The following is a 14,955-nucleotide window of genomic DNA, read 5'->3' as shown; positions in this document are numbered from 1 at the left end:
ATGAGGAGCGGCTGAGGGAACTGGGGTTGTTTAGCCTGGAGAAAAGGAGGCTGAGGGGAGACCTCGTCGCTCTCTACAACTACCTGAAAGGAGGTTGTAGCGAGGTGGGTGTTGGTCTCTCCTCCCCAGTAACAAGTGATAGGACAAGAGGAAATGGCCTCAAGTTGCACCAGGGAAGGTTTAGATTGGACACGTGCAAAAATGTCTTTACTGAAAGAGTGGTGAAACATTGGACCAGGCTGCCCAGGGAAGTGGTTGAGTCACCATCCCTGGAAGTATTTAAAAGACGTGTAGATGAGGTGCTTAGGGACATGGTTTAGTGGGCATGGTGGTGTTGGGTTGAGGGTTGGACTCGATGATCTTAGAGGTCTTTTCCAACCTTAATGATTCTATGATTCTATGATTCTATGATTCTATGATTCTATTCCATGAACTACTGAAAACACCCCCATACATTATGAAAATGTTTTTTAAGTGTTTGATGCTGGAAAATCTGACTTCAATACACTTTATTAGGAGTGCATAATAACCTCTTGGCTGCACAGACTCATAGACTTCTATTCACATAACATGGCGTGCACTCGGGTAGATATTAGACCTTGGCTGTGGAGCTCACATGGTATGCGTTTATAGGCGTTAGTGGGCCACTTCTGTAAAAACAAATTGCCACCTCCTCCATACATGGAAAAAACAGTCTGAACTTCTCAAGTGACACTGGTGTTTGTTATTCACTGTTTGGCAAGTACAGTCAATGTCTATTATCAGCTTATCTTTGTAGGAAATCTTTAATCTGATTATACATGAATATAGAAGACACAAAAATCTCCTCGTGTATTTGGAGGACTCAAATAGAAGGTGAATTTCTCAGCTGCCATTTGCTACCTTCTTTCTCTCCCCCTCTTCACCTTATTCCTTTTCAGCAGCTACAACCTCTCATCTCCATAGGAGGGGCAAGTTCCTGCTACTCAAACCAAAATAAGTTAGCTTAAATCACCTCTAAACACAGGTTCAGAGTCTTTATTTAAAGAGAATGATTCATGCCTTTAATTCAAAAATTTGGTGGACTAAGATAACAGCCAGTTATGTCTGCTACATACCATGCAATAATACATTAAAACACTGTAGTTAAAACACATTCACACATATGCCTTCACTTTTGTTGTGCAAATTGGTAAAAGCATTAAGAACTTGAATCCCTAAATAACAAAGATTGTAGGTGCATATTGCAGATGGGTATGCCTGCTACAGGATAGCTGGCAGAAGGCATATATCTTTGCTCTGACCCTTCACATGTTGCGACATTGAACTTTAGCAGACCTGAAAATTCAGTTCCCAGCACTTGTGGACTTATGAAACTTACTGGCTAAAAAATATCTACATTGTCTAAAAATGCCTTGAAAAGCTAAAGTGCTGTCCCAGGACTACTTAAATAAAGAAACAAGAAGGAAAAAAAAAAAAATTTGTAAGTACTTTTTGTCTTAATAATGCAGTAACCCAGAGTCACCGGGCGTCAGACAAACAACACAGAAACATGAGAAATCTTCAAAAGGTCAAATTAGGTCTAGGTCAAATTGGCTGAAATAGGGAAGAACCTCAACATTCAGCTGTAAGTGGAACTAAAAAATGAACAACTTTCTTAGGTTTGGGAACATCTGCTTGAAGATTACTTTCTTTTTATTTTGCACATTCCTCAGAATTTTCTGATTCACTATACAAGGCTCAGGAGAACCCGCTTACTACAATAAGAACAAAACCATGTGCGTTTTATGCTCAGGTAAGCAAGAAATCTTGCCTAAGCACTTTGTGCATGAACAATACCCCTTGCTGGTGAGAAACAGTGAATGTGCAAAACACAGAAAAAGTTACAAGTGTTTGAGCCGCAGTTAGTCCATGCATAAGGGAGGATCAATACAACAATTTGTAACTATCAAGAGCTGGAACCTTTAAATGCCAGCTGGCTTAGCAGAAACCTTCCCACGGTGGCTGTATGTCAATATAAGGGTAATTTCCAAGCACCTTTTTAGTTGTTTTTCTCCAACATGATAAGCAGTAGACTCTAATATCCGAAGGCTTTCTCTTCAGATCTCTGGGTAGGAACTTGGAAGAACCATGACAGACACTGCACTAAATAAGCCTTCCAAGTTTGCACAGTCTGGCATGTGCTGAGGAGTCTGACTGCCCTGTAGCTGCATATCCTGCACACAGATGATGACTTGAGGTTCCATACATCATTTTCACTTTCCACTAAAATGCATAATAATTACCTCCAAAAAGTGGGACACAGCTACCATAAATGGCCATATTATGAGTTGTGACTTAATGTTACCTAGGGATATATTTATAAAATATGATTATGTGTGGCATGGGAACAGTGCCAATACATTTTTGTCTGTCAACTCAGGATCAAACTATATTGGAGCAAAGCCATGGTAGTCCTAGAGTGGCTGCAGGGCCAAACAGAAAAATCAAACATTGATCCAGCTGGAGCTCAGAGTGAGCAATAATGTGTCTTCCACGATTATATCTGTTTGCTTAGCCTTACAGTCAAAGGAAAGCAATCTGCTATTGAAGTCTCCATAAGATGTAACATACAGAATTGTGGATTTCTTATTATTTTAAAGAGTTTGATGAGTATATGTATGGCAAACCTTTAAAGAAAATAAATACTAAGGAGGCAGCAGGATACAGTGTGTGGGTGATATATGGCTGCTTCCTTTCCACCGAGTCTATTCAAACTCCACCTTTGCCTGCCACAGGCAAACACAAACTCCCTCACCGTTCCACTGAAAAACATACAGCTCCCAGGGGAATATTCATTTAGTGAATGTCAAGGACTGTCTCTTACTGTGTTGTTCTTCTACTCCTGCAGATAAACATATGTGACAGAGAGCATGTCTTTAAACGCAGGATGTTCTGATTTCCCCAGACAGGTCAGGTAACAGCTATGTTACTATGATGCTTTCCAAACTCTTAGGAACTGTCTTCCTGTGCAAAGCAAGCACAACACCTAACCTTGAAGCCACATCTAAGTGACTAGATGATACTCATAATAAAAATAAGTAATTGTAATTGCAAATGTTTTTGCTATCTGTTTGCTTGCCAACTGACCTTGATTTTGCTTTAACTTACTTTTTTAGCAGTTCTTTACAATTGTTAGGGTGTCTACTATTTTACAGTTGGTTTCCAGTATGGTTGATTAACACCCACAAAAATAAACAGTAAATTTTCTATTGACGACACTACAGTTGGAACTTTATAAACCTAGTGTTGGTAAACATAATATTTCTGCATTTTCCTGGTTAGCTGATGGATTTTCCTTTCTCAATTAAGTAATGAACAGGTAATATTTATTACCTATTTTTCAAGAATTATTTCAGCCAACTGAATGACATTGTTCCATTTCAGAATGTGAAATAAAAAGGGTGAGCTAATTTAACAAAGTAGTTGAATACTCATAATCTCAGAGCATTCAGGTTGACTCAGTGGTTTTTAATGCTTCCAGGCACTGGTAACATCTGGACAGTAATAATCAATACCAATTTCTATCTATCTGCTGTGATATTGGCATGTTATTGTACTTTTAGGACAAGATCACTAGTTAAAGATGAAAGATCTATTGCAATCATCTTTTTAAGAACCTTTTTTCCTTAATTAATTAAACACCTGAATAGATCAGAATTTCTACTTCTTTATTGCTGGTTATATTGATAAATTCTAATTACAAATCTCTTTAGCAATTTTGAATCCCTATTTGTCTTAAGTTAAAACATGTGGGAAAAGTTACAAGGAGATATGTAGATAGCATAGACCTAGAATTGCAAATGCAAAAAAGTACTGTAGGAACAGAGACATAGAAAAACTATTGCTTGAAAAACTGCAAAATTTGGGGTTTTTGCAAGAATGGACTTAACTAGTCACTCCCATTTCTGTGAAAGTTCTTTTGATCAGGGTGCTACCTAATCAAGCTGTATTTCACACATTGCAAGGATGTTATAAGAAACTTGGAAGATATTCAGTTCATGATAGCATAACATCTAAATTTTCATTGCTCATTGAAAGAAAATAAAAGTGATTGATGGAATAATCAACTATCATTTTACATGAAAACTCTTTAGTTTGGCCTAAACCTAAATTTTCTCCTTTATATTAAAACTATGGTAATATGTTGATAGTTTCTTTCTCTAACCAAAGTTGGTTGGTTTTGGTTTAGCTTGTTTTGTTTTCTTATTGGACAATGATAAAAAATGTTTATTAGCAAAAAATAATGTTTAAATATTACACAAGCTTCTCTAACCCTTTGGAGATAATACAGATATATTGCTTTAATCCCAAAGGGTACCTTGTAATTCATCTTTTATAAAACATAAAATATTCATCTGAATGAAAACGAAAAATAATCCAGATGTTGATGATAGGTCGTTCTTTGTGTATAGTGCACAACGAAAAAATCTCCAACAAAGGCAAAAATTTATCCTGTACTGCACTAAGATTTCTTGTTTCAGTGCTGGCTGGGTAGAAATATGGAGTCATACATTTATAGCTGCTTCGATTCTGCTTTCACTAGAATAAAAATACAATAGAAACTATGACTTTATGTAAACTAATAACCACTTAGTGCTACTAAGATAGGATATTGAGAGTCCATTTGGATAGGACTTCTAGGAAGTCTTGCATTCTTAGCTGCACAGTGACCCAAATGCAACCAGACTAAAGAATATCCCCCCAGACATGTCCTATACTTGTTTAAGGCATGCTTCTGCGACATGGCTTCAGTCTCCTTTAGGTTAAAGGCTTAGGAGTCAATTACTTTATTTCTTTAGTGAACATCCGAATCCCAAACTAATATGAAAAGTTTGGGGGAAGGACCAAGCTCCAGTGTTTCTACCATCTTCATCTCAAAGCAGAGTTAGCACTGCTGTATTATATATTTCTAATTCCCTTCTGGAACTGTTCAGAGTCATAAAACTCTTCCCTTTGACTTAACATAGAAAGGTTGTACCACACCCTTTTACCCTTCAGCTGAACTCCTAAAATTTAGGCAAGTCAGCATCAAAGTTAATCATACTGGATAATAAACCTCACGCACTGTAATTGGTGGGTCTAAGGAGGAAGCTATGATTGGTGTGTAAATTTTGATACAGTAGTTAAAAACACATCCAAATTTTCATATTCTGAAATGTAGCTGAGTATCCTCTAATAATCTTACCTTTACATAAATAGCTCAACCACCAGCAAATAAAACTGTATTCAAATAGAGTACCAGTCACACTAATAATTTGTTAATAGAGCTGTAAGTAATAGAGAGAAGCACCATTTTCAAGTCCATCTGACCGTGTAGGCTCTTATGGCGTGGCTTAAAAGAGTTTAAGCTTCCAAGTGTAACTAATAATAAAGACTATTCTGTTTTTCCTATATTCCAAACTATTTTTTTTTATTAAATGCTAATGTAATTATAAAAGTTAATAACCTAAAGAAATTGGCACAAATTGAAAAATGTTAATATGGAAGCCTCACTAATGCATCATCACTTTGGAAGTGTGTTATGTACAGAATCCACAGAATTGCAACTAAAACCTTTACTGCAAATTATTTTACCTTTAATTATCAAATGTTCAATTTTGATGATAGAGATAACAGGACAATTGAGAGAAACAGTTTCTTTATTTAAAATAGAACACCTCAGGAATTTGTGCATCAAATCCATTTTATTTCAGGCTTACAAGGGAGAGATTCGGCTAAGACTACAGGGAGCAACATTTTGGGTCCAATCTGTTCAGCATAAAACATAACCTGCTGTGTGGCCAAAATGATTGGATACCTTAATCCTCAGGAATAACAGCAAATGCTTCCTCTGTTGGAGTAAATTAGAGAAGCTTCTGAGATAAACTATATCTTCCACATATTTAATATTTCATACTATTAGAAATACTTTAACCAGCCTTTGAGAAAATCTCTCTGACTCACAGCTGCTTGGAGAAAAACATACAGAAGTAGATGAGTTGCTATGGTGCCTAAATGCTAATGGACAGGCTCGCTCTCTGGTAGCCTTTAGAGGTATCAGCCTTTCCTATCAGCTATATGGAGAACTAGACACTTACTTCAAACTTCACCAGCTACTGAAACTGAGGGAAACCTATTTGCCTGCGAGGGCTGAACTGAATCCTGTCATTTTTCTCTTGGATGTCTTGTTTAGTTTGCTCGGATTCTCCCTGTTTTTGCTTAAGATCACATCTGGTAGCAAGGTCTAACATGTCTAACTTGCTCTTGAATCCAGTACTGCTTTGACTATAGATCTGAACTTGGTTGATTACTGTTGAATACATCTCCCTAGAGTAGAAAAACTAAATAGTGTTGTTTGATGATGTTGGCAATGTCTGTTAATTATAAATTTATTCTCTCCTCACTGTAATTGCTGCCCTACAGCATTAAGTCTACCTGATTTCACTGTCATTCCCTTTAACACAGAGAAATGGTTATTTTCCTCCTTATACAAGAATCTAAGATTTGTCAAGATAATTTCACTGACAGTGACCTCCCTGAAGAATTGCTCTATTTTTTGTTTGTCAGTTATCAGCCATTACCAGTTAGATCACTTTTTACATGAATGAACTATAAATGCGGCTTATTTATACTACCAAATACCCTTAATAAAATCCTTGTTGCTTTTTTTCCCTTAATATCCTCTCTAATGTGTCTATTTCATTTTGTAAGTAAAAGTTGTTGTAGGAAAATGAAAAAGGCTCATATTATTCTGTTACAGAGGTACTGAAAACAATGCATTTCCCCTCATGACTGTCCTGCTGGCTTACAGAACTGCCATCTTACCAAACGGGTCATAAATCGACATATGGAAAAATTAATAACTTGTACAAACATTCTTACTTGATTTGATAGATTTAAAAGGAGATTTTAAATTTAAACATTTAAGTTAGGAAGCTTGTCAAGGTACTTTTTTCCTCAAAACATGGGGCACACCTTCTTCCTGTTAGAAAGGTAGATAAGGATATCTGAAGGGCTTAATAACGCTACAGAACTGCAGCTGTGGTGTTTCTTACACTGACTAAAAGGTAAAAAAATACATGCATTATGGATCCAGTTTCTTTGCACTCAGATACCTTCTCACTCAGAATGGCAAGGGTTAGGTTGTACTACTCCTCACTATTGCTTGAGTTTTTCACTTGATCATATTAGAAAACTGTATTCTAATATATCTGAATATCCTCACCTATCAGGAGAAGCAAATCCATTTTCATGGGTAATGAGGGTAAATCCTTTATCACCTTCCTTTACATATTAGTTATTAAAATACCTTATGAATTAGACCTTGTTCCTCAAAACAAAGAATTGACCTCAGTCACATTCTACATCATGAGTTTTCTTTGTGGAGCATATACACTGCTCAATTAATCTGTACTTAAGATCAGTACCTAAGCAAAAGCACAGCTATAAATCGCACTTACTTTTAGGTTCTACCTTCTAATTTCACACCCAGCATTTTCATAATCTCTGATTTTAATCACATGGATTTGTGAGGTACCTAAGAATCACAGCTGCTCCAAGCTTTGCTTGCTGCGCATGCTTACGTTATAACCATAGATTACTTGAACCCATTAAGAGTGATTCAGACCACTGTGCAATTTTAGTTTCTTGTATAGCCACCTGGATTAATTCCATTAAAATAATTAGCATGCCAAAGCAGAACTTATTTGAAATCATCCCCTGCGCATCCCCAATAATAAATTAACAGAGGTTACAACATCTCCTTCCTTAATTTAGCATAAAGGTACGGGAAACTGGACATCAGGATTCTTTATTACAAATGGTCTGCCATAGCCCCAGTGCATTCATAAACCAAATTAGACATCTCTGAAACCATGACAAAAGTACATGAAAAGAATGAACTATTTTGAATTCTGGGATTTTATGAGTTCAGGTCTATGTTAGTTTAAGCTTTAGCCATGTTTTCAAACATTCCTCTGTACCACCAAGATTTTCAAAAAAATTACATGGAATTATGTCATGTGATTAATTTATGACAGAACAAACATCAGAGATCTTAGTAAAACTGCAGCAGACATTCCCCCTTCCACTCCTAATTCTGCAGCTGAAAGCAGTATCTTTATTTCTTCAGCAGAGTACAGATTAGTGAAACTAGAGTTGCTACCGCAGTGAATCCTAGCAAGGTCAGCAGAGTTCAGCCCTTCCCAACTCATTGTTAATCTTGTTTGTCCCTATCTGCTCATCTGCTATTATCTCCCATTATACTTAGATAGTTTTTAACCCTATCAGAATATGGTACCAGTGGCATCGTATGATGCTAAGGGTTTCTGACAGTACAAACCCTTAAATTATGAACTGACAATAAGAACTCATAACTTTAAAAATCACAGATGTGCCCAACTTCAACTATTTCAAAAAGGTCTTTTTCTCTATTGGTAGCTGTAGATTTGAGAGTTGGATTTTTAAAAATCTAAGTTAGGAGTATAGCTCCAGTACATTTTAAGTGGGACATTTAGTTCTATTGTGCTTAATGCTTTAAAAAATGTCAAAACTTATCAGCCTCAAACGGCACCATTTTAAAGCTTCTGTTTTAATGATAAATAATGATTTGAGAATGCAAATTTTGTACTCAGTGAAAGAATAGAGAGGTGTCAGCTTTCTTCAAGAAAACATTTAAAACAGTCTGAGCTGAATATTAAGTCAAAAGAGTTTTGCACAGATTGATGTCTTAGCAAGTTCAAAAGATAGAAGGAGAAGATGAATTTTGTAAATGGCTGATTCCACAATAATGACTCTATTGAGGGACCAAAATTCTTCATGAGAAAACCCATTCTTCTTTTTTTTAAAAACTATCCTCTATAGATACTGCTTTGTCAGAAAAAAATATTACAATGTAGAATGATCATTAATTTTTAGTTTACAAGTGTTGACAACTTATTTTGAGTTTGCCTGCTAGTTTCTGTTCATATGTTCTCATTCCCTGGTATCATTCTGCCATTTCAGGCTGAAATTTTGCATGTTTGCTTTTTAAATGGGGCTGATGTTGCATGTGCGTGTGTCTGTGTGTGTGTGTAGCCAAAATTAATCTTTTCCCAAAGGCATTTAATTAACATATCTAAAAACCAAATAACAACAAGGCTTACTAGTCCACTTATTCTATGAAATTAGTTTCAGAAGAATAGCGTAAAGGTAACATATGTTCATTTAATATTGTAAAGCAAATGTAAGTGATATGCTTTTCTTTCTTTCAAGTCCAGCTAGGGCTACAGAATCACAGCATGGCTCAGGTGGGAAGGGACCTCTGGAGATCTCCTCGTCCAATCCCTCTGCTTAGAGCAGGCTCAGCTAGAGCAGGTTGCCCATGTCCAGCCAGGTTTTGAATATCTCCAAGGATGGAGACTCCACAACTTTTCCAGGCAACCTGTTCCAGTATTATTGTAGACTTGTCACAAAATCCCAGCAAGCAACATAGTTGCTTTACTTTGTCCCAGAGAAGACCAGAGAAAAGGTTGCAGTCAGGCTCAGAATTTATTTCCTGAGTCTCCTCTTCACCAGGAGGGGGAAGTGATGTTGCAGTGAACTCTGGCAGAAGCAGATATTTATCTAAGCATTGACGGCAGGGGGGAGACAGTGCTTCCACCTATTCTCTGCTCCCGTCTCGCTTATTCCTGCTCGCCTAAAAAGATGTCAAAGTAGCAAGTATCCCTGTTCACCTGGATAAGCAAATAAGATGTCCGTTTGCATGTGTGAGAGTATAGGCCAAGTTCTGCCCTTACCTTTAAGATTAAGTGAAAGACTTATATTATAATATCTGTAAATATATTGTGTTATAGTGTGTGATGTTTTCTCGATATTTATCCCTGGAACTACTACACTGTGTTAATATAAATATAAATACAAATATATGACTAAAGGTAGGCAAAAAACTGCTACCCTATACTAGCTATAAATATATATATATATAAAGAGTGAACTTTCTTCTATATAAAGTGTTTTATGTACAATATAAGCAATGATCTTTATCATTGGAATTTAACTATAAATTTTGATCTTCACTTTTGTAGTGGGACAGCTGGGGAGGGGACCACTGATCAGTCTTATCACTTTGTGTTTTATTCCCACCCAAGAAAGAGCACTCTGTCTGTGTTGTCATCCTTTTTTTTTTTTTTTTTGCTTTGTCCGGAAGTACAAAGATAAACCTTTTTTTTAAAAACAAAACCAAACCAAAACAAAACCACCTTTGAAACACAACCATCCACCACAAATGCATGTTCAAGTCCTGTTTCTGTTAAATGATGAGCACTTACGTTGAATTCAGCACTTCTCATAAAACACTCAGCACATGCCAGGGTAAAAACTCTTAGAAAACATCTGCTTATTTTGTAGACAGAATAATGAAGTTAGAGTGAGAACACTAGAGCAATGTGATGGGAGAACATACTGAATCATGCCACAATTACACTATTGCACATATCACCATTTATAAACCTAATTAACAGAAAAACTATTAGCTTTACATTACTTTAAATATGAAACACCGGTGTCACTTAAATATCTCATTTTGTTTGGATACAAAAACCAGTAGGGAAAATCTTTCAAATGTGATACATTTATTAAAATAAGAACCATAAAGTGACAACATTCACTTTTTGCCTGGGAAAAACAAAGATAAGTAGGAGCATGAAACTTCCGAAAGCTCTAAGTATTCTGATCAAATAACCAGAAAGGGATGGTTACAGCCTACTAGCAGTGACCTCCAAGAACACAGGGAACTAAATATGCTGCATCTCAGCACACTGGTTTTATATTTTCCTGTTGTTTAAAAACTCTTTTGATGTACACAGCAATAGGCTGTACCAGTTACATGTTAGAGATTTCCTATGAAATTAAATTAATTATTAAACTTCCCATTATAAATGAAAAACAATTGTTTTTAGACACCATACTTTGCTAGCTGTCCTAAGAAAAACACAGGCAATAGTAAAACAGGAGACTACACTCAGCAGTAACTCAAATCTTATGTACAAATAAATTTTTTTGTTCCTATTACAAATGAAGAAGTTCTATCCCCTTTAAAATCATGCTGAACTGTGAGATTTTCTGCATTTAGCATACAACTGGTAGAAGAATATCTAAGCAGAAACAAATGTCGTATCAATTACATCAGTACACTGTGCTCTGGTAGTTATGATCACCCTTCAGTCATGAAGGTGTCATGGAATATTACACAGATGAATCCTTCAGGGGAACAAATCTTCTACATCATTTGTAAATAAAAATAAACAGGCTAAACAAAAATAAACACATTTCAAAGTAATTACGTGAAATCAAAAGCAAAACAGTTACTCCAATAAACAGAAATACGTATGTTTTCTTCCCCTTGCAAACACCCTCCATAAGGCAGACGGGTGTCCTTCGTAATACAGGTCATACTTTGTGAGGTGAAACCTAGTAAGTTGAATGTGACGGCATATTAATTGGACTTGCACCCACTCATTACTACCTTGGTTAAGAGGGATATACTGAATTAAGAGAGGTGAGAAGTTGGTTTAATACACATAAGGGTAGAATCATGTGGGGAAACTGATATTGAATAAAAATAAAAACTGCCTGTCTCAAAAATGCCAGTTACTCCTTGATATTAGAAATTATTATCATCTTGAAGAGCAGAGGTTCGATTCTAAAACACAGGAAAAGTTGACTAAGCATAAAAAAACTTTTTTTACTGTGAAGATGACCAAATATTGGAACTGACTGCTAAGAGAGGATTTTGGAAGATTTTCCATCTTTGTATATATTTAAAACCTGACTGGACATGGTCCTAAGTAACCTGATTTGGCTGATCCTGATCTGAGCAGGAGTTGGAGTAGGTGAGCTCCAGAGGTCCCTGCCAACTTCAGCAATGCTGTGATCCTGTGATTATTAGGATAGAAAAATGCTACCTTGAATGGCTGTGAAAGCCAGGATGCACATCAAAATCCACACACAGCACTGCTGTCAGCTCCCAGCACAAGAGGTCTAGCAATCTATGTAAATATTCACCTCTGTAAACCAAGTCAGACACAACAGCAGTGCTGTCCTGAGGAACAGGAATTTGAGATTAATAGGAAAAGGCAAAGGGTTAAAGACTGTCCTTGGCTTATGCCTCCCAACACATGACCAAAAAAAAGGAAATATTTGGGCATATAACACACCCAAAAAATTGGTACACCAGTACATAATCTGGACTAGCCTAGTACAGGGAACAGTTACCGTATCCCATGGGACAGAAAGTTAACCTCAGAGATATGTTTCTTTTTTTTTTCCTTTTTCCTCTCTTTCAGTAAATCACTAGTTCAAAACCAGATACTTTTTCATTAGTGTCCAGAATGCTTTATCCTACTCTTTCATCTCCCCTTGTTGCAATACTTAGAGTCAGCCAGAGAAATCATGACAAATATTGATGAAATACAACAATCTAGGGAGAGAAAGGTTTCATAGAAAATGTACGGCTTATCTTTTTATGCTAAACTTTCATGCTCACCAAATGAAAATAGATCACTTTCTTTGTGCGTTAACAACACAGACCCAGAAGAATATCTACTAGAAATGCAGATAATTATCACTGCAAACCTTATAATATGTTGCCTACATTTGTCATCATAACAACATTTCCCATTTGCCAGCAACATATTTTGCTCCAAGTTTTCTTTAAAATCACTAAAGAATCATTTAAACTCCCTCTATTTTTATATTCCTGGAGACAGGGATTCCCTTTTCATGAAAATTGCATAGGAAGAGAAAAGTTTTAGAAGAGGAAAAAACTGTGAACTACAGCCAACATTCATATCAACCAAATGGTCTGGTATAGTACGTAAAGCAAAAAAAGCTTCCACTCAGAATCTAAATTCAAAATGACCTTGTGCTTTTTTCAAAAAGGCTGGCAGCTGAGGTCATTGGAATAAATTGTAATAGACAGTGCTTCTCTCTGCATAGTTAGAAGGCATGTCTAGTACGTGAATTACCACCAAGTAGGGAAAAAAACAACCAAAACACAGCAAAGAATATTGTTCCATTTCTTTATAAAATAATGGTAAATATAGTCTACAATAATTATGACTTTAATGAAATAATGTAAGTTTTCAGCAGCTTTATTTCACCATCAAGTATGTTCTACCCTTTTCAGTTACATATTCATAAATTAATCCTGTTCTTTATTGGCCTCTACTGTTAACAGCATAAGCATCTGTAACTATATTTCCCCAGCAGGCAGATCCCAGCTGCACAGAATATTATGTAGTGTTTTTTAAATATATAAATTGTAGCTGTGTTAAAGCTCACTAAATCACTGAGTCAAAAACAATGAAATGGAAAAGAAGCTGGAACTGCTAGTGAGTGTTTTAATTGAGATTTAAATATGCAAATTGAAAGCAAACTCCTAACTGTTCTCTTTTGTAAGGAAATTGTTAACAGTAATTTCAGAAGGCGGCAATTTTCAAAAGGGTATTTTTTTCAATTCATTCTCTTGCAAACACATAAGCAACCTCTGTCAAAGGATTTTAATCTGTCAATAGGACTGCATGAGTCCTCAACTTGTTTCTAGAATAGTAGCTTTTCACCAGAATATTTTGATCGACAGATTCTTATTTTTAACATCTGTCTTTTTTGGGAGCAGCTTAATGTTAAGATGAAAAATACACTTGGGGTTTCAAAGCAGGTGGAAAAACTCACAGTTCTGACTAAATGAGAACTGCTTCTAATCCTGTTTTCCACTGTGCCTTAAAGCATCCTATATAAAGAAGGAAACACATCCTGTCACTTCTGAAACATTAAAGAAGAAAAAGGGAGGAAAAAAAGAGTACGTGTAACTTACCGTTAAAGTTTACTGCCCGGATATAGCTAAGTAGTTCTTTACCATCAATTGCGCTCATCCTTGCACATAGACCAATATATCCAGGACAGAGATCTTTATGCATGTTGTGTAGTGCATAGGCCATGGAATATACTGCATCAATTACAAACTGAACTTTTCCTTCTTGCTCATAGGCTGAATCTCTTGCGATTCTTTCTAAGCCTAAGGAAGAAAGAGAAAGAGTCAGTTTACTTCTATTTGTATGTGTGTGTGTGTACATGCATGAGTATTTACGTGCAAAAATTCACAGTAGAACATAAATAATTACAGTCAGATTGATAGGTAAAGTTAGGACTCATCTATCCGTCACCTAAATAAACAAGACAAGGAAAAATATGGCCATCTGGTTTTGCCTCTAATCATTGTACACTGTGCCAGGTATATAAACAGTATGTTGAGTTCTGGGCTGGGAAAGAGGACAGAACATTTCGTTACAAGAAAAAGAAATATAGATATATATATTTCTACAATCCAGTAGAAAAGCTTTCTTGCCACCTTATTGACTTTCATTCAACAGCTGTTTATTGTTATTTATAGGACACTTCTACAGCAGCCTGCCATTTTGTTTTAGATAAATTTAAGGCTACCTTGATTTTTATCCTTGTCTGTTGTTTGATAAACATTATTTAAACATGTCAGGAAAAAAAGCTGAATGCTTGCCAAGTGATGTGGCCATCTGTCTCCATATTGAAAAGTGCTTATTCTGAGACTTTTTTCCTGTATTTACTAGTGAATTATGCTTCACATTGAGAACCGTGTACTGTCTGCTATTTCCTACAGGGACATTCTTCCTTCAGAGGGAATACAGAGCAACTCAATACATTATGAAATTTTGATTCTGTGGGAATTGCCCACATTAATCATCTATGTCCAAATCCAAAGAATCTTTTACATTCATAGGTGATAGTACTAAGTGGAAAAGTTAAAAAATAAAGTTCAGGAAAATTATATTTTAAGTAGACAACCAACACGAAATCCCATGTCCTATATAGGAATTCAGCCACTGGTTTCAAAGGCTCAAAATCTTCATTTACAAGGGGAAAGAGGGCTCTGCAGATCTCAAA

General features: G+C 36.1%; 1 protein-coding gene across 1 annotated transcript in view; it reads right to left on the bottom strand.

Moving 5' to 3' along the window:
* Positions 1-14,955, bottom strand: part of GRM8 (glutamate receptor, metabotropic 8) — a gene marked incomplete at its 3' end in the record, with an annotated part of 325,095 nt that overhangs the window by 77,644 nt on the left and 232,496 nt on the right. Inside the window, exon 6 of the mRNA XM_009332028.1 lies at positions 13,853-14,053. Coding sequence (XP_009330303.1) covers positions 13,853-14,053 — 201 coding nt within the window. The remainder of the gene's footprint in view (positions 1-13,852; positions 14,054-14,955) is intronic.

This window comes from Pygoscelis adeliae, unplaced genomic scaffold (assembly GCF_000699105.1).
Source record: "Pygoscelis adeliae isolate BGI_AS28 unplaced genomic scaffold, ASM69910v1 Scaffold49, whole genome shotgun sequence".
Classification (NCBI taxonomy): Eukaryota; Metazoa; Chordata; class Aves; order Sphenisciformes; family Spheniscidae; genus Pygoscelis; species Pygoscelis adeliae.
The sequence above is the reverse complement of the archived record's forward strand: the minus strand, read 5'-3'. Positions and strand labels throughout refer to the sequence as shown.